This window comes from Lampris incognitus, chromosome 3 (assembly GCF_029633865.1).
Source record: "Lampris incognitus isolate fLamInc1 chromosome 3, fLamInc1.hap2, whole genome shotgun sequence".
Classification (NCBI taxonomy): domain Eukaryota; kingdom Metazoa; phylum Chordata; class Actinopteri; order Lampriformes; family Lampridae; genus Lampris; species Lampris incognitus.
The window spans coordinates 26,069,995-26,089,643 of record NC_079213.1 but is presented as its reverse complement, the minus strand read 5'-3'; the positions used below and the strand labels follow the sequence as shown (position 1 = coordinate 26,089,643).

The 19,649-nt window shown below is 42.6% G+C and overlaps 1 protein-coding gene across 1 annotated transcript; it reads left to right on the top strand.

Moving 5' to 3' along the window:
- Positions 1-633: 633 nt before the first annotated feature.
- Positions 634-17,707, top strand: chpt1 (choline phosphotransferase 1). The gene is made up of 8 exons (XM_056277076.1): positions 634-1,052; positions 13,781-13,928; positions 14,806-14,947; positions 15,124-15,208; positions 15,728-15,859; positions 16,777-16,935; positions 17,192-17,317; positions 17,579-17,707. Exons 1-8 carry the CDS (start codon positions 813-815, stop codon positions 17,693-17,695), a joined length of 1,149 nt encoding a protein of 382 aa, XP_056133051.1. The 5' UTR covers positions 634-812; the 3' UTR covers positions 17,696-17,707.
- Positions 17,708-19,649: the final 1,942 nt, after the last annotated feature.

Below are 19,649 nucleotides of genomic sequence, written 5' to 3'. Positions count from 1 at the left end.
CTTCTTGGATTCAAATTTACAGCCAGGTCAAGTGCGCATGCGTTTACCTTTGTAATTATAAACCATGTAATAAAAAGACTTGTACTATTTATTGTTATGAGTATTATTTTGTATGGATCCAAGTAACCACATCAAGTAAATTCAAATCCAATGCAGTTTTACAATATCAGACCCATAGAAAGAGAAAGACTGACCCCCCCCCTCCCCAAATGTATCAGATATGGCCAGGAACACAAAAAGTAATAAGCTTTTCATGAGGTTACATTATGGGGGAAATGATAAAGAACATATTAAGTGTAAAATCACAAAAACAATTTTTAGAACAAAAATACCTGCATGCCTCCTTGACCAAACTGATGTACACCCAATATCCTATACATATAGCCTTTGTCATCGGTGACAAGCAGCTGTACTGTTATAAAAAAGCGTCGTTTTCAGTCTTCGCTGTGAGTCTAACGAAAGACTGACTAAGTTTTTATTCCAGCATCCACTGACTTGAACGAATATGTGAATAAATTCGTCGTAATTTGAATCTACCGGTCACAGTTTCTTCTTGATCCTCACTTCCGGGTGCGCACTTCCTGTTCTGCAAGTCGATCAAAACGGAAAGAACATCGACGTCTCATGGTTCCGCCATGGATCGAGGCTTTTCGCCTATAAACGCTAAATGAACTGGTGTGTTTTTTGGGGTGGAGACGGGACGATAACACTACCCGCAAGATACGGGAGCAGCAGAGAGTATCGTCGGGTAGTCCTTTTTTTTAAGTGCTAGCAGGGAAGGAAGAAAAAAAACCAAACCAAAACAAAAAACGATGCCACATTCCTGGTGGCCGGAGCCGCTGTCAACCGCGCAGCTCAAGCGCCTGGAGGAGCACAAATACAGCTCCTCCGGCCGGTCCCTGCTGGAGCCTCCGTGTCAGATTTACTGGAATTGGCTCGTCCAGCAAATCCCAACATGGATCGCCCCAAATACTCTGACTATTATTGGACTGCTGACCAACGTACTGTCCACCATGGTGCTTGTGTATCACTGTCCCACCGCCACGGAGGAGGTGAGTTGACTGCGACCTGGCCTCGGCCAAAGTTTGTGAAAGACAAACGTGGACCCTCCATGAAGTCTCATGCGTGTTTCTCTTGTCATGTCTGTCCCCCCCCCCCACACACACACACACACACAGTGACAGCTTTGATAGGTTGTTGTCTTGCGACCCAGAGCTTATTCAGCGCAAACTGCAGTCTTGCAAGGCACTACTCGGTGGCGAAAACAACGTCGTCCATATTTAGCCTACTATTAGAGGTCACTATCCAGTCAGACTATGGGTGTCTCATAACTAGGCCGTGTGGTTGCTCTATTAACTCCCTAATTACCACCATAAGGGACCGACTAGTTAAACGAGGTCATCGTTTTGGAAGCAGCCCACCGTAAATCGAGTAACTTTTTTTATTTCAAGTTTGTTCTATTGGGGGTTTTTTTCATTGAGGAAAAAACGAGATCAAATCACAGACGTATGGTAATACTGTGCACAGGTCTGGGAATCGGCAGGCACCTCTGTATCTGATGTTACAATGATGTTTTAGTGCCGATCCAATGCAACGTTTTTCCACATAGCACGATTTTGTAACAAATTATGATTCAGTGTTCAGATTGTTTTAAGTTGCCAAATGTGAAAACTGTAACGAAATGCATTTATTTTAAGTCACGTGTGTTACAAAAAAGCGTCAAACGTGACAATTCTTCCCTGAGTAAACATTAAAACAATTAAAATTCAACTATTCAGAGACAGAAATTAGAGATGTATCAAAATCACGGTTTCCACTGCCGATATCGATTCCGTGTATGAATCGATATCACTTTTTCCACTGTTGATATTGATTCTGTGTACGACTCTTAACGTATCGGCTGATGCTGATCCAATCTGATTCATTACTTTCGCGGAACAGTGAAGACTAGGGCCATTAATTGGGGGGGGGGGTCAGTGGGTAAAATAATGGAGATAGAATCAGATTTTTTTTCAACCATCCAAGACATACCGTCTTCCATGTCTTCCATGTGTCAAAAAATGCAGCAAATCAAGCCATTTTGCTTTCATTTATGACGTGATACTCATTATTTCTGGTATGGGATTTAGTCTTGGCTAAAATCTCTTACACAGATACTCTGGTATCGGCCTAACTTCCGATAATCATCACCGCTTAGTGTCACGATTTTTGCACTGAATCGACCACCCCAATGCTACATGTTGACACTGATGAACTAAACCTACAAGTACATAAACCTAGATAGTATGACAAAGAAATACAACAACAGATACAAAGCAAAAAGTGACCTTAAGAAAGAGCCTGCTCTTTTGGTTTTGGTTAGTCTGTCAGGGACAACAGGAAGCTGTTGTAACCATGTTTATAGGACAAGACTTTAGGCAAGGTCAGTAAGGTACAAAATGAAAGGCTGCCATTATACGATGTACAATTCAAGCTATCATTTGACCCTCACAAGGCAAACCTTAATTTTTCAAGTTTCAGGTATTTCAGAATCTGTCTAACCCAGTGAGTAAAGGCAGAAGTGTGTGTGTGTGTGTGTGGGGGGGGGGGTTGGGCTGTTTCCACAGTTGTAGAATGAACTTCCTGGCCAAGAGTGTGGCAAATCATTTCATTTACACTACCGTTCAAAAGTTTGGGATCACCCAAACAATTTTGTGTTTTCCATGAAAAGTCACACTTATTCACCACCATATGTTGTGAAATGAATAGAAAATAGAGTCAAGACATTGACAAGGTTAGAAATAATGATTTGTATTTGAAATAAGATTTTTTTTACATCAAACTTTGCTTTCGTCAAAGAATCCTCCATTTGCAGCAATTACAGCATTGCAGACCTTTGGCATTCTAGCTGTTAATTTGTTGAGGTAATCTGGAGAAATTGCACCCCACGCTTCCAGAAGCAGCTCCCACAAGTTGGATTGGTTGGATGGGCACTTCTTTGAGCAGATTGAGTTTCTGGAGCATCACATTTGTGGGGTCAATTAAACGCTCAAAATGGCCAGAAAAAGAGAACTTTCATCTGAAACTCGACAGTCTATTCTTGTTCTTAGAAATGAAGGCTATTCCATGCGAGAAATTGCTAAGAAATTGAAGATTTCCTACACCGGTGTGTACTACTCCCTTCAGAGGACAGCACAAACAGGCTCTAACCAGAGTAGAAAAAGAAGTGGGAGGCCGCGTTGCACAACTGAGCAAGAAGATAAGTACATTAGAGTCTCTAGTTTGAGAAACAGACGCCTCACAGGTCCCCAACTGGCATCTTCATTAAATAGTACCTGTTAGAGCCTGTTTGTGCTGTCCTCTGAAGGGAGTAGTACACACCGGTGTAGGAAATCTTCAATTTCTTAGCAATTTCTCGCATGGAATAGCCTTCATTTCTAAGAACAAGAATAGACTGTCGAGTTTCAGATGAAAGTTCTCTTTTTCTGGCCATTTTGAGCGTTTAATTGACCCCACAAATGTGATGCTCCAGAAACTCAATCTGCTCAAAGAAGTGCCCATCCAACCAATCCAACTTGTGGGAGCTGCTTCTGGAAGCGTGGGGTGCAATTTCTCCAGATTACCTCAACAAATTAACAGCTAGAATGCCAAAGGTCTGCAATGCTGTAATTGCTGCAAATGGAGGATTCTTTGACGAAAGCAAAGTTTGATGTAAAAAAAATCTTATTTCAAATACAAATCATTATTTCTAACCTTGTCAATGTCTTGACTCTATTTTCTATTCATTTCACAACATATGGTGGTGAATAAGTGTGACTTTTCATGGAAAACACAAAATTGTTTGGGTGATCCCAAACTTTTGAACGGTAGTGTATAATGCAGCAGTCAGCTTTTGTCGACTGCTGACCTATGATCTATTTATGTGTTTGGGTTCACTTCTCTTGTACGAGTGTGGTTTAATAAGCATTGAGTGTGTGGCGTGTTATCAGATTTATACCTTTGTCCTCCTTTACCTTGCAACTGACACAAAGTCCAAAATGCATACGGCATTTCTTTCACTATCAGTGTCTACCGGTTCAGTTGGATTTCAAAGCACAGGACTGACGGGTCGGACCCTGGCCAGCTTGTAATTTTCCTGATTAGTTTTGCTCATCAAGAGGCTCTTTGCAACCAGGCTCTTGACTTATTATGAGGCAAATGTGGGGCCTACTGTAAGTCAATCCCCATATTCACTTTGGTGCTTACCCAATAGTGATATCTAAGATAACAGCTAGCTATTAGATAACAGCCAAAACAGTTGGACTCTGTCCATGTTCTGCACCAGTGAGTAAGGCATTTTTGGTGACTGGGAACCCTCATAAGAGAAGAATTTTGACAAAAACAGCAGGATGGGCTCTGAATATCTGGGACAGCATCATATTCTTGTTTGTTGATACAACACATACGCAAACACATGCAAGCGCGCGCGCGCGCACACACACACACACACACACACACACACACACACACACACACACACACATAAACACACTTGTGCTCAGTGTAGTTGTCACCATACTGAGTTGGCTGTCTCTGGCTGTGTCCAGATGGTTTGTAACTCTCAAACCATAGAAATTAACTGACCTACAGGGGTCAGCTCGAATCTTTTCTTTTACAGTACTGACACTTATACATTTACAGTTCTGGTTTAGAAGAAACCAGTACACAAAGTGTGTGTGTCTTATTAGTGTGACAGTACAGTGAAGCATAAGATGTGTGTAAAATTCATTTAGTAGTAAGCAAAATCCCTCATTTGCTTTGAACATTATTCAACATAAAGCCTCGAGCTCTTATCAACATATGTGATCATAAATCAACATTTCTGTGAAATCCGTGATTTAATGTACCACTGTTCATCCACACACACATTTCTTGGCCATTTTGCCATGGGAAGCATGGAAAGTTTGATTTAGGGTTTGTGTGTGTGTGTGTGTGTGTGTGTGTGTGTGTGTGTGTGTGTGTGTGTGTGTGTGTGTGTGTGTGTGTGTGTGTGTGTGTGTGTGTGTGTGTGTGTGTGTGTGTGTGTGTGTTTATGTGTGTCATCTTGCAGGCGGGGACTTGAACCTCATCATTGCTATTGTTTGCTTCCAACAACAAAAAAAGTCGTGTTTGTGCATGTGTGTGCTTGCACATGTTCACTTTGTTTTGGCTATGTATCAGTTATGGGGGAAGACCACTATGTTAGAAATGTTCCATGGTGAGCACACTGACCCCTTTCCCAGGTTTCCCAACTGTGTCTTTCTTCATAGGACCTCTCCTCAGTTAGCCTAATGAAGACACAAAAAATGGCCCTCTTCCAAGGAAAAAACTGTCTTGTCTTGTACATACTGCAGCCTCTCCCAGTGTCAGAACTATCACATACAGAAGAGTTGTTATTTATTAAGCTAAACGCATTCCTCAATCTTTGTGGGATTATTATGTAATGTAGATAGCGTGATAATGGAGATGTAGTATCACTTCAAGTTCACTTTAAAAATAAAAAGAAAGAAAAATAAACCATGTACATTCCAATGTAATGAAATGCACATGCCATGGCTCGCTCAGCCCTTAAAACTATATATAAAGAAATAATAAATAATAACAAAAACAAATCAGAAATCCCATAATAAATCACTGAAGTTATGTAAAGCGCCTACTGTTCATTATTCTGACCACCTGGGGGTAAAAACTGTCTTTGAGGTGGCTGGTCGGAGCTCTGGTGCTCTGTAAGCATTGTCCTGAGGGAAGGAGGGAGAACAGACCATGTGTTGGGTGGATGGTGTCCTCCATGATACTTCAGGCCTTCCTTCTGCAATGGGTGGTGTAAATATCCTGAAGCTGTGGCAGTGCTGTTCCTATGATTTTCAAAGCCGTTTTTACTATCCCTCTCAGTTGTTTGTGGTCCTGTTCAGTCAGGTTGCCAAACCAGACCAGTATGCTTCCAGCGAGCATGCTCTCTATGGTAGTCTGTCCACAAAAACCCTGGTCTATTTCTATCATTCTGAATTTTTTAAGACGTCTCAGAAAGTATACGTAGTCTCTGTTGTGCCTTCTTTTTTTATTAACAGTATTTTATTAGGACAAGGGTGTACCACAAAAGAATAGGTATTTTCGTATTTTTACAATTTCAAACCCGCTTTCCCTCAAACCAGGGCCCCTATGAGCCCACTAGATGATTCCCACCCCACAGTCCTCCTTGGTGAGATTGAAACGGCGTGTCAAACATGAAATCAAATCGAGCACTCGCGTACACAGCAACACAGGCAAACAAAAATTAAAAATCATAATAATATAGACATATAAACAAACACTAGAAAATAAGAGTAGGTAGTTGCTGACATTCACGCTGTTACGCTGGACTAATGAAGAGCCGAAGCTCAGGAGGTAAAACTGATAGACACAGTGTGCTCACTACTGCACATGCAAAGCCTTCATATACACCTAGATACAGGGATCTTATATGGGGGCCGTGTGGTAGACAGGCAGCGAGACCCACACCCGATGCAGGTAGACACAAGGCATACAATTACTGTGACACCCTACCAGGGGGAAGCTGGTCAACATAATTGATCAATGGTCTCCAGTCAGAATAAAATCTATCGGAGGAACCTCTCATTGTGATTGTAAATCGAATTTTCTCCAGTTTTAGGAGAGACAGAACATCAAGCAACCAGGATTTAAATTAAGGTGGCAAGGTGGACTTCCATAAAAGGAGAATTTTCCTACGAGCGATCAAGGGGGTGAACATGATAACGTTGGTTTGGATGATTGTTGGAGTGATTTCATCTGGAGGTCTACCAAAAATAGCTACATGAGGGGATGGAGGGATTTCAATTTTTAAAGTTTCTGAGAGCGCATCAAAAAATGATTGCCAGAATCAACTCAATTTGGGGCACGACCAGAACATGTGGGCCAGATCACAAGGGGCTTGTGTGCATCTATTACATCTATCATCTAGTCATCTGGGTAAAGTCTGGAAAGTTTAGCCTTGCTATAATGGAGTCTATGCAGTACCTTGAACTGTATAAGGCTAAGCCTGGCGCAACTGGAGGACGAGTTGACAGCTCTTAAGGCTTATTCCCAGAAATTATCAGAGAAGGTAATCTGCAATTCATTCTCCCAATCAGTTCTGATCTTGTTAATGATAGACTCATCCGCTGGGAATAAGAGACCATAAAAGTAGGAACCATGGCCCTTGGGTAAGGATCTGGCTCTAAGTATAACATCTATGTCATTGGGGTGCGGGATTTGGGGGAACTGGGGGGAGTGGATTCTAGCAAAATCCCACAGCTGAAAATATCTAAAACAAATCAGTGCTGCCTAAATCAAAAGCTGCACATAATTGATCAAAGCTGGCAAACAGGCTGTCTATATATATAAGTTTTCCAAGTGGTGGATGCCTTTCCTCTTTAGAGAGGTAGATCTAGGGTCAATTCCAGCTGACAAAAATAAATGATTATTGCAAATAGGAGTCACCTGGGGAGAGTAAGCCACCCAAAGTGATGTCAAATCTGTGCTCAGATTCTCAGAGTGCCGATAACAATGGGGTTAGATGTGTACCGCAAGGGGGAGAGGGGCAGGGTGCTGCATGCCAAGGCCTTGGGTGAAGATGAAGAGCACGAGTCAGCCTCAGTCTAATACCAGCTACTCTGAGGTGAAACAAACCAGAGCATGACCTTGTGTGCATTGGTGGCCCAGTAGTAGCCAAAGAAGTTGGGTAAGCCAAGCCAACCCAACGACCTGTCTCTCTGAAGCAAGGTTCTTCCAATTCTTGCATGCTCACCAGCCCAGATAAACGAGGACATAATGCCTTCAAGAGAGCTGAAAAACATCTAGGCAAAAAGATAGGGAGACATTGGAAAACATATAAGTATCTAGGTAAAATGTTCATTTTGATAAAGCAGTAGATGACTCCACCTCTGTAGGTCAGATTTGACTGTTGCCGTTAGTGCTGTAAGGTTTTGTTCCCATAGTGAACGAGTGGATCTAGTGATAACGATGCCCAAGTACGAGTTAGATAATTTGAAAGGTATTGAGGACATTGGTAAGTTTGGAGCCAATTGATTGATAGGGAAACATAGATTTTTTGGATATTTAATTTATAACCCGAGAGCACACCAAAAGATTTCAAGACTGAAAGAATATGAGGGATACTAGACAAGGGGTCGCGCACATATAAAAGCAGGTCAACAGCATATAGCGAGACTCTATGTCCTGCACCCCACCTTGGGATGCCCTTAAGCCTGCTCTCTGCCTTTAGCGCAGTCAACAGTGGCTCGATAGCAATCATGAACAAGAGCGGCAACAATGGACATCCCTAGCGTGTCCCAGGGAAGAGGGGGAAGGGTTCAGAGTGGTGGGTGTTTGTACACACCGATGTGTGAGGGGAAGAGTAAAGTAAATGAATCCATTAAACAAGGCCTTCACTAAAGCCGAACTGTCATAACGTGGCAAACAAATAGGCCCACTCCACCCTGTCAAAGGCTTTCTCAGCATCAAGAAATATGGTCATCTCTGGGTCAGTAGAGGGTGGAGTGTGAATGATGCTGAGAAGTCTTCGTACGTTCGTGGAAGAGTGCCTACCCTTTATGAATCCCGTCTGATCTTCTGAAATGATTGAGGTCATAACATATTCTAATCGCCGAGCAAAGACTTTAGGTAGTATTTTCACATCCACAGATGAAAGTGAGATTGGGCGATATGACTCATAGTTCAACAGATCTTTGCCTTTCTTGAAAATCCAAGAGATGGAGGCCTGCGTAAGGGTAGGCGCCATCGAGCCCTGGTGGTTAGACTGATTAAACATTTCAAGTAGTAATGGGGCTAACTGATCTGAAAACTTTTTATAAAATTCCACCAGGTACCCATCAGGGCCTGGGGACTTGCCACTATGCATTGAATTAATTGCTGCTTTGATTTCAGAAAGCATTAAGGGGGCGTCACACATTTGGCGATTGCTTATTGAAATCTTGGGCATGTCTAAATTCTCAAAAAAGTTAAGCAGTTGAGCTTCATCCTTGGTAGGTTCTAATGTGTAAAGCTGGGAGTAGAATGTTTTAAAGTTATTATTAATCTCAATTGGGTCAGAACTAAGGGAGCCTAAATCACCTCTAATCTGGGTGATTTGATTTGATGCCATCTTGGCCTTCAGTTGGTGGGCCAATAAATGACCAAACTTGTCTCCATGTTCATACATGGTCCCCCAAGAGTGCAGTAAGAGACGTTCTGCCTCTCTTGTTTGGAGAAGATCGAGCTCTGTTTTGAGTACCGTCCTTTCTTTATATAAGTTGGGTGATTGATTAGTTGAGAGCTGGTTGTCTATATTGGCGATAGACTCTTCTAGTTCCTTTTGGCATGCTCTACAAAGTGTATTGGCATGAGACGTATGTGAAATAATTTTACACCTAATAAAGGCTTTGAGGGTTTCCCATATCAGAGGCGTGGGGGTCTCTTCGTTTTTATTGGTCTCACAAAAGAATGTAATTGACTCAGAGATGTAATTGCAAAAGTTTTTATCGGGTAACAAAAGAGGGTCAAAACGCTAGAATCTAAATCCCTCGGGCTTAAGGTCCAAGTGAAGGTCTAGAATCACAGTAGAATGGTCTGATACAGTTATTGGTGAATATTGGGTGGATACAATAGATGGGATGAGTGTTTTATCCACAATGAAATAATCCGTACGAGAGAATGAATGATGTGCTTGGGAGATAAACTAATATTTTCTAGTAGTGGGGTTTAGGAATCTCCATGGGTCGACATAACCATGTTGGTCCATAAAAGCAGAGAGAGTCAGACATTTTTGAGGATGCAGTATGTCTTGGGCTGGATCTGTCAAGTGTTGGGTCTATAACACAATTCATGTCTCCTCCCAGTATCAATAAGTGTGAATTTAAATTTGGGATAGAGGACAGCAGCAATTTCATAAAGCTATCGTCATCCCAGTTGGGGGCATAAATAGATGCTGTAACGACTGGTTTCTGATAAATTATGCCAGAGGCAGTGACATAGCAGCCATTTATGTCAGTGATGACGGTGTTGAGAGTGAAATGTACATTTTGTCTAATTAGTATAGCTGTACCCCTCGTTTTCAGATTAAATTTGGAATGGAGTACCTGTCCAATCCAAGGCCTACTTAGTTTCTGCTGGTCAGAGTTACATAAATGCATCTCGTGAATAAACATTATGTCCGCATTTAGACTTTTGATATGTGCAAAAATCTTTGCACGTTTCACAGGTGCATTCAACCCACCAGTGTTTAGCGAGATGATCCTCACTGCCCGACCGCCACCATGTTGTGCCTTCTTAATGACACAACTGTTGTTTAGGGACCAGGAGAGGGATTCTGAGATGTGAATGCCTCTCATTCTGAAGTTCTTCACAATTTCATTCATCAGGGATATCGTTGATGTAAACTGGTGTCTGAACCGTTTTGGACTTCCTAAAATCAATTATCTCCCTTGTCTTTTCAACATTTAGGGAGAGGTTGTTATCTTGACACCATATGGATAGGTCCCGCACCTCCTTCCTACAGGCATCTTAATTGTTATCATTTATCGGTCCAATTACTATGGTGTCATCTGCGAATTTCTCTATGCCGTTTAATATTTGGCAACACAGTCACGTGTGAACAGACTGTAGAGTCCTGAACCCTAATGAGCGGCCCGTGGGCCAAGTCCAGCCCACAAGAGCCAAATGTCTAGCCCATGCTGACCCATTGGCACTAATGCACATAACACGTGAAATAAAGTGCGCAACATGTGAAGTAAAGTGCGTGCTGCTATTTTGACCTCACCCAACACCGTACACTTGACCTATGCAGTAGAGCGTGCGTAGACGTAAAACATACTTCCTGCTCTCTTTGGTCCTTGACTAGACAGAGCCACTCACCAGCTAAGTCACAGATAATCAATAACTGTCCTAAACCAAGAACATGGTGTGTGCGAAAAAGTGGAAAGTCGACCAGGAAAACCGTCAGTTAGAATCTGACTGGACTGATCAGTTTGGTATATTTTACCGGACTACACCAGTGCCAAAACGACATGCTTGATATGCATGCAGACCGTAGCTGTCTGCAAAGCAGATAATCTCAAGCAGCCCTTCAACACTATGCATGCTGCCAGTTTTAATGCCAACTACCCTACAAAACCAGTTCACTGCAAACAAAAAAATTATATAATCATAGAAGCACTCCGTTTCCACTAATGTTGATGTAAATCAACATCGGCACAAGAGTGCAACAGCTGCATCATTGCATGTTTCATGGAACCTTGCTAAAGCTAAGAAGCCATTCGCTGATGATGCTGAGTTGATTAAAATGTGTGCAGTTGATATGGTTGGCGAAGTTTTAAGTCATGATGAGAAAAACAAGAAAACGGTTGTGGAGCTATTAAAAACAGGTGCCATTGCCGGCTAACACAGCAACAAGAAGAGTAGAACTTTTAGCGGAGGCATGTTTTTCCAATCTACTCACCAATTTCAAGAAAGCAGAGGCCATATCACTAGCCATAGACTCGTCCTGTGATTGAACTGATATGGAACAGCTATCTGTGTTTGCACATTTTTGATGGGAAGACCTTTCAGGAAGAGCTACTTTGTTTGCTTCCTCTGCCTAGGCGCACAACTGGGGGAAATCATCTTTAACAAATTAACATAGTTCTTTGAGAAGAATGGCTTGGATGTGAGCAAAATTGTGTCCGTTGTCACCGATGGAGCTCAGTGGTGGCTCCGTCAATGGTGGGACAACACAAGGGGTTGGTAAGCAGGCTTGCCGCTGCTAACCCAGCACTCTTAGCATTTCATTGTATTATTCACAAATCAGTGTTGTTCGCTAAACTGTGTGGGGAAATGAAAGAGGCGATGATACTGTGACGAGACTGGTAAATTTCGTTCGCAAGAGTTTTAGTCTGCAACATCACCTTTTCAGAGGATTGCTCAAAGAAATGTCAGCAGAACACAAGGATCCTTTGCTGCATACTGATGTTCGCTGGCTGAGCAAAGGCCGTGTGTTGGAGAGGGTGTACAACCCGCACCATGAGCTTGTGTCATTTTTATCTGGACTGCGGAGCCAAAAAGCCCAAGAATATCAGAGGTTTTTAAGTGACAATAAGGTGATGGCATATGTTGTTTTTTGTGTGACATCATGTCTCATCTAAATCACCTTAATCTGCAATTACAAGGCGAGAGCAACACTGTTGCAGACATGTACGAGGCGGTTGAAGCTTTCCAATCAAAGCTGAACCTTTGGAAGACAGACATTCACGGGAGAAAGTTGCACTTCCCACGTCTGCGGGAGCATTGTGAGAAGAACGAAATGCGGGGAGGATCCAGTGATGAAAGATTTCATGACGAGCCTGGCAGAAAACTTCAAGGAATGATTTGAAAGCCCCCCTAAACTCTCAGGTGACATCCTTCTCTCCCTGAGACAACTTTTCTCCATTTTGGCTGGCGGCCAGTGGACTGCAGAGGCCAAAAGGCTGGTACCTTCCATGGATGAGTCAACTCTTCAGATGGAGGTCTTGGAACATATGATTTGCTAAAAACACAACACAAGGACGTTGGGGTGAGTGACTTTCAGATCAGCGTGGTTCTCCAAGCTCGATTAAAAAAACATGAGAGCTATTGCAATGCTCCTACTCACAATTGTCCCCTCCACGTACATATGTGGGTCATTGTTTTCTTCAAGAACCAGGGAAGAAACAGACTCTCCAGTGTACATCTTGGCCTGTGCCTCAGGATTGCCACAACAGAATACAAGCCCAACATCAGAAGGATTGCCTCATCCTGTCGCTCTCACTTCTCTCACTGATTGGTGAATGAACATCCATTTATTTTTGTCCATAATTAAATGGTTGATTTTGGACTTATTAAGTCTCGAGTGCATTTTTTTTTACCCTCAACACAGGCTTTAAAAATCCCAGGCCTAAGGGCGTCTAGGTAGCATAGCAGTCTATTCCGTTGCCTACCACCACGGGGATTGCCCCGACTGACCAGAGGAGGTGCTAGTGCAGTGACCAGGACACATACCCACATCCGGCTCCCCACCCACAGACACAGCCAATTGTGTCTGTAGGGACACCCGACCAAGCTGAAGGTAACACGGGGATTCGAACTGGTGATCCCCGTGTTGGTAGGCAACGGAATAGACAGCTACACTACCCGGACACCCTGGATTTTGGATATGGATTTTTAAAAGGAATATCCTTTGCACCACAACACAGAAGAGCTAACGTGTTAGGCCAGGACTTCGCGGTCTACACCCATCTACAGGCCAGTGGCCACTCTTTCAAGGAGGAGGATGTGCACATCCTTGATAGGGAGGAATGTTGGCTTGAATGGGGAGTCAAAGAGGCCATCTATGTGAAGAGAGAACAACCATTCCTGAACCGGGGGGGGGGGGGGGGGGCTAAGAGTACTTCTGTCGCCATAATACAATGCTGTGATTGCAAACATTCCCCAATCCTCAGTGAATAGTACACATGGCCATTGTAACTCTAGGTGATGGCAATTTGCATATGAAACCGATCATTGGTTTTGGTCGTTATGCCACTGTATTGTTTATAAGGGTTGGGATACCTGCACTTAGTTTAGACTGAAGAGGTCACCTAGATGAGTGATGAAACATTTCTCTCTCAATAAACGTTGTGTCCAGATGAACTGATTCAACCTCCTGTGATTTTCTTTCCTGGATTATTGAGCATGCATAAAGGCATCCTTTGCACTGTTTTAGCTCTCTTGCTCACTTGCTGTCTATCTCTCGCTCTCTGTCTACCTCCTCTCCTTCCAGGCTCCAGCATGGGCCTTCATCCTGAGCTCAATGGGCCTGTTCATCTACCAGTCTCTGGACGCCATTGACGGGAAGCAGGCACGGAGGACCAACAACAGCTCTGCCCTTGGGGAACTCTTCGACCACGGCTGTGACGCCGTCTCCACAGGTGCTGTGTGACCCAAAAAGCTCTTTTGTCTTCTCTGTAATTAAAGGTTCCACGAAGTAAAACAGCTCATTCATGTAAAGACTTCAGAAACATCTTTAGTGTACCGCTAATACAGTGGAAACCGCTCATAGTGCCCAACCACTTAAATGGATTCATTCCCATACTAATACTGTTTAAATAATTTGGTTGTTGTGGTCAAACAGATCACGCTGTAAATATATGTTAAAATGTTTTTTCTCGGGCATCCGGGTGGCATGACAGTCTATTCCGTTGCCTACCAACACAGGGATCACCAGTTCGAATCCCCATGTTACCTCTGGCTTGATCGGGCGTCCCTACAGACACAATTGGCCGTGTCTGCGGGTGGGAAGCCGGATGTGGGTGTGTGTCCTGGTCGCTGCACTAGCACCTCCTCTGGTCAGTTCGGGCGCCTGTTCGGGGGGGAATAGCGTGATCCTCCCATGCGCTACGTCCCCCTGGCGAAACTCCTCACTGTCAGGTGAAAAGAAGCGGCTGGTGACTCCACATGTATCGGAGGAGGCATGTGGTAGTCTGGAGCTCTCCCTGGATTGGCAGAGGGGGTGGAGCAGGACAACTCAGAAGAGTGGGGTAATTGGCCAAGTACAATGGGAGTGGGGGAATAAATTTTTTTTCTCTTACTCCCATGATACTGAACGGAGTTACCCCCACTCAGAAAATCTATATAATCTGTTGTTAAATTCCCATCTGAAATGTTTGAAGGAGGTGATATTTTGTTACAGTACAAAACAGTAGGCTGCTGTCTTTCAGTCACCTAAGTCCAGTACAATAGAGAAGTTGTGTTTCATACTGGATGCTGAGACTCTTGCTTCTTTCTCTTTTTATTCCCTCCATGCAGTGTTTGTCGCCATTGGCACTTGTGTATCATGTGGGATAGGAAGATACCCCGACTGGATATTCTTCTGTGGCTTCGTTGGGATGTTTATGTTCTTCTGTGCCCACTGGCAGACCTATGTATCTGGGACCCTCAGATTTGGCATGTAAGTCGCACACACTGAAGTGACTGATATATCTGTTATCATTGTCAGCACACAATCGTATGCTGTTGTAGTTTAATGTCACGCTTATTGTTTAAGGCATCGCTACAAGACCCTACTTCAACAAACAACTGGGCCCACCAGGATCTAATCACACTTGTGCCTTTATTTCTGCACAGGGTTGATGTCACAGAAGTGCAGTTCGCCATCATGATCATGTATTTGATGTCGGCTTTTGGTGGTGTGAGCCTCTGGCAAAGCACGGTAAAACGTCCAAAAATCTTTACTTTTTTTTATTTTTATTTTTTCATTCACATTGTATGTGCGTACATGCGCACATACACACACACACACAAACACACACACATACAGAAACACTGGCATTTCCTTTACCATCAAGGTCTTATGCTTACGTTTGCTTCCTTCTGGTTTTACACCAAGACATTGTACTTACCTGAACCAATCCCCGGTCCGTGGTTCTCCTTAGTTATTAAATAGCATTTGTGTTTCACTTTCACTCTGTGCTGCCTTTGGGAGGCTTGACTAAACATCACATGAGAGAAGTGAGAAGGTAAATATTATGGGTAGCTAACGCCATGGCAACAGGTCATCTTTGGGACATGATCTGGCTCAAAAAGCTGATGATGTCCGCATAGTTTGCTTTGTTCTCATGCTGAGCATGCCTGCAGCTTCCATAAAAAAAAAAAAAAGCACCACTGTCATTAGTCTGATGTGGATTCGTTGTACATTAATGTTAATTTGACGTTTTGTGTGTTTCTATAGTTGCCCGTTATCGGACTAAAGCTTTACGCCCTCCCCATCATCGGCATCATCGGAGGGGCCCTCTACTCCAGCTATAACTACTTTCATGTCATTCTGAATGGAGGTGTGGGCAAAAATGGCTCAACTGTGGCTGTAAGTCATAGCACCCAATTTTAACTCTGCAGCCTTTTATATATATATATATATATATATATATATATATATATATATATATATATATATATATATATATATATATATATATATATATAAGCAACCAGTCACACTAGGGATGCATTGAAATTTCAGCTGAAATGAGCTCTTTTAGTTACAGGCCTACAGGGTAATAATGGCGACTGTAATTAATGTAATTTGACTTTGACTTACTCCAATTTTTTCATTGTTTTGCCTGATGGTGCTGTCAAACAGGACCCTCCACTCTTCCCGCATTCTGTTGTCACATGTCACACTGAATGACTCGCTGCCTGTTAGCTCATCGTTGGCCAAAATGCCTGGATTAGGGAGCTGTTGCACAGTTTCTGTTAAGGACAACAAAGTCGCTGTTTGTAAAAGCTGTTCCACGGAAATGTAAAGAATGGGTGCATCACCACACACAATCTCTGCACTACAAATTTAATTTTCCATCTAAAAACAAGACGTCCCCATCAGTTTGGCGAGCACAATGTCACGTCAAACTTCCTTCCCCAATATTTTGACTCTATCAGCGGCTGCAATTTGTAAAGATTCATAACAGTTTTTTGGCAGTGTGTCCTTCATTGAAAGCATTAATTCAAAGCGAAGTGCACCCTAATTCATACAAAGATATCAATATTGAAATAATGAGGAAAAAATGGCATCATCGACAATATCTTATTTAATTTTTGGATCGGCTCAAGTTTCAGTTCAGCACATCCCCAACTCAAACTTGATGTAGCACAGAAAGCACAGCATTCTAGATAGAGAATTCAAATCTTAAGCTGCACTTATTTTGCCCAGTCTTGTTTAACCCATAATAAGCATCAACCTGTAATCCCATGCCTAATACACTGTCCCTTATCTGTGCTGCATAGGACACCAGCGTGCTTTCCCCAGGCCTGCACATCGGCCTCGTCCTCACTCTGGCCTTCATCATTTTCAAGAAGTCGTCCAGCCAACTGTTTGAGCATCACCCCTGCCTCTATATCCTTGCCTTTGGCATGGTCGCCTCCAAGATCTCCAACAAGCTCGTGGTAGGTTCACCGTGTTTGGATATTTTTGTCAGATGTCGTGGCTCTAAATTACCCTGATACCAACTGTAGCGTCTTTGTATTGCATCTCTAGTATATTGCATGACAGAACAAATGGCTGTGATTTTGGCATCCTTCTGAACCCATTTTAAAGGGCATGGCAATGAACTGAACAGTGTGCACCATGTCCCACTTCTCTGTATGCTTGTTTTTGTCCCCCCCCCCCGCTGGATGTTATTCATATTTGTCTTTTCTGCAGATAGCACACATGACCAAGAGTGAGTTGTACCTCCCAGACACAGCCTTCATAGGCCCTGGCCTCCTCTTCCTCAACCAGTATTTCAACAGCTTCATTGACGAGTACATAGTTCTGTGGATCGCTATGGTCAGTTCCTCTCACGCTCAGAAAAATATTGCCTCCTTTCAGTAATTTTAAAATGCAGCTGAACTTTAATCATATCCAAAACATAATCTCTTTTAATGGCCAGTACATTTTCACATACAAGGGATTTCACTAGATGACCAGAGCACTGCCTCTTTTATAAATTACTCGTTAGTGTTTGTTCTGTGTTACCTGTTGTTACGCCTCTATTTATCTATAAGATCTATCCCAAAATTGTGTATCCCCTTGCTCGTGCTCCCTCAGGTGCTTTCTCTGCTGGACTTGGCACGTTACTGTACAGGCGTGTGCCTCCAGATCGCCTCACACCTGCGCATCCACGTCTTCAGCATCTCGCCGCCGGCCAACACCCACCGCGACTGACGGCTTGCCCGGCGGGAGGAGGCGGGTGAGAGCGAAGACCTCTCCCCGCTCCTGAAAGCAGACGATGAGGAGAGACCCTCAACCCCGAGCCATAGCAGCCTTGACAAAGTGACCACCTCGAGATAAAACATTTTTCATCCCTCCGCGGAGAAATTGGCGAAAGGTAGAAGAAAACGAACCCAAGCAGTCCCTGGTCTGATGGACTTCACACACCAAAAAAAAAAAAAAAAAACGGAACAAAACACAAGGTCGGCAACTCACTGGATGAGTGCAGTTTTGAAAAGCACGGCTCTAATCAGCGGAGAACTACACGGATCTCTTCGGGTGTTTCGTGGGTTCTTCTCTCAGCCGTGTGTTATAAAGTCAACAGCAAGTACGTGTCACCCGAGAATAGATTAAAGGTTTTTACATCAGACAGCACTATTTCCAGTATTTCCTGCTTGTTGAAATTAAACCAAAATAAAATGTCTTCAGTAGGAACTACACAACTTGGGCAAATATCAAATGTGTTCTTTACTGCTGATCAGCAAAGGGTTTTTTTCGACTCTCTGGTTCAGTGAAATAAGACTTCCTTTTTGAATTATACAATATGTCTCATTGGCAGGATTATCTTAATGTGTAAATGCAAAGTGAATTGTTTCCACATTAATACGGTACCTCACTGATCCCGTACGACTGCTTTAAACGGTAGTGATCACGTTTGACAGACACCCAAACTGACCAGTTCCTACTGAAATGTATTTGAATTGTGCATGTTTTTATTTATTGAACCAATGTGACTCAATCTGAGGTAAAAGTCAAATCGAGAGTGAGAGAAAATGCAAAATTAACGAATAAAATGACCTTTCGAACCTCAAGAATTTTCCAATGGATGATGGTAATCTAATGCAGACTGGCATTTTGTCGTTGTGGTGCGCTGCAAAGGTGAAGGGGGCGAGGGGTCTGTGCGTTAATGCTGAAAATGGCGACAAGGCTTCACTTACACAAAATCCTTTAAGTTATTTTCCTTTCTAGGCATCTCATCCCGCGGCTTCGGCAAACAAAACCAACTCGCACCTCGACGGTGTTGTCGACTAATGATGCATTAACACACGACTTTCTCTGCTTTCTCTTTACTTCTCCCTAAAGGGCTAGTAGAAATTCTTTGTGATTGTACAGCATTCATGGAGGATGCCTTAAATGTTTTTTAATTCTCATGTTTTTGTTGTTTTTTTTCCTCAAACGTGAATATTTCAAAGAAACTTACATGTTTTGTTATAAGTTTCCCCCCCCCCCCCGAGCTGCAGAAGTCTTTATCGATGGAGCAGAAATGGTCATCACTGTATGCAAGATGCAAATACAATATGATTATATTGCAAGGTTGTTTTTTTTTTATACTGTTCACACCTGACATAATTCTCTTTATTCACTTATACAAAGTTATACCATGTATACCACGTATAGGAATGTAAAGTATTTGGTACTCGGAAAAACCTAGTGACTCGTTTGTCATCCGTTGGTTATTTGGATGGGATAATTCAGAAGCTATTTTGTGATCTCAAGAGAGAAAAGTGAGTCTTCATGTCACGTTTATATGCTCATTACTCCAGCTCCATTTGGAATGAAAGGGATTGTGCTATGGTGTAGGTAGTCCATGGAAGTTCTCAAAAAAATGTTTTGAATTTATTTGAAAATGTCTTGAAAACGTCACATCCCATTCTAAATGTAGATGGGCAATCTCTACAAAAAAGTTTTTTTTTTTGCATAATTTATGGACTCAAACAGTGCAGCTTAGTTGATTTTAACACGTTGCACTGTTAAAACTACAATATAAAGTAATAATACCTTTATACAGAAATTCATGTGTGGAAAAAGATTGTAATAAAGACATTTTTCATTCATTCTGTTGTCCTGTAGTGACAAAACCGAACAAAGATAACTAAATTTCATTTTATTTCTGTCTTGAGAGAGGAAC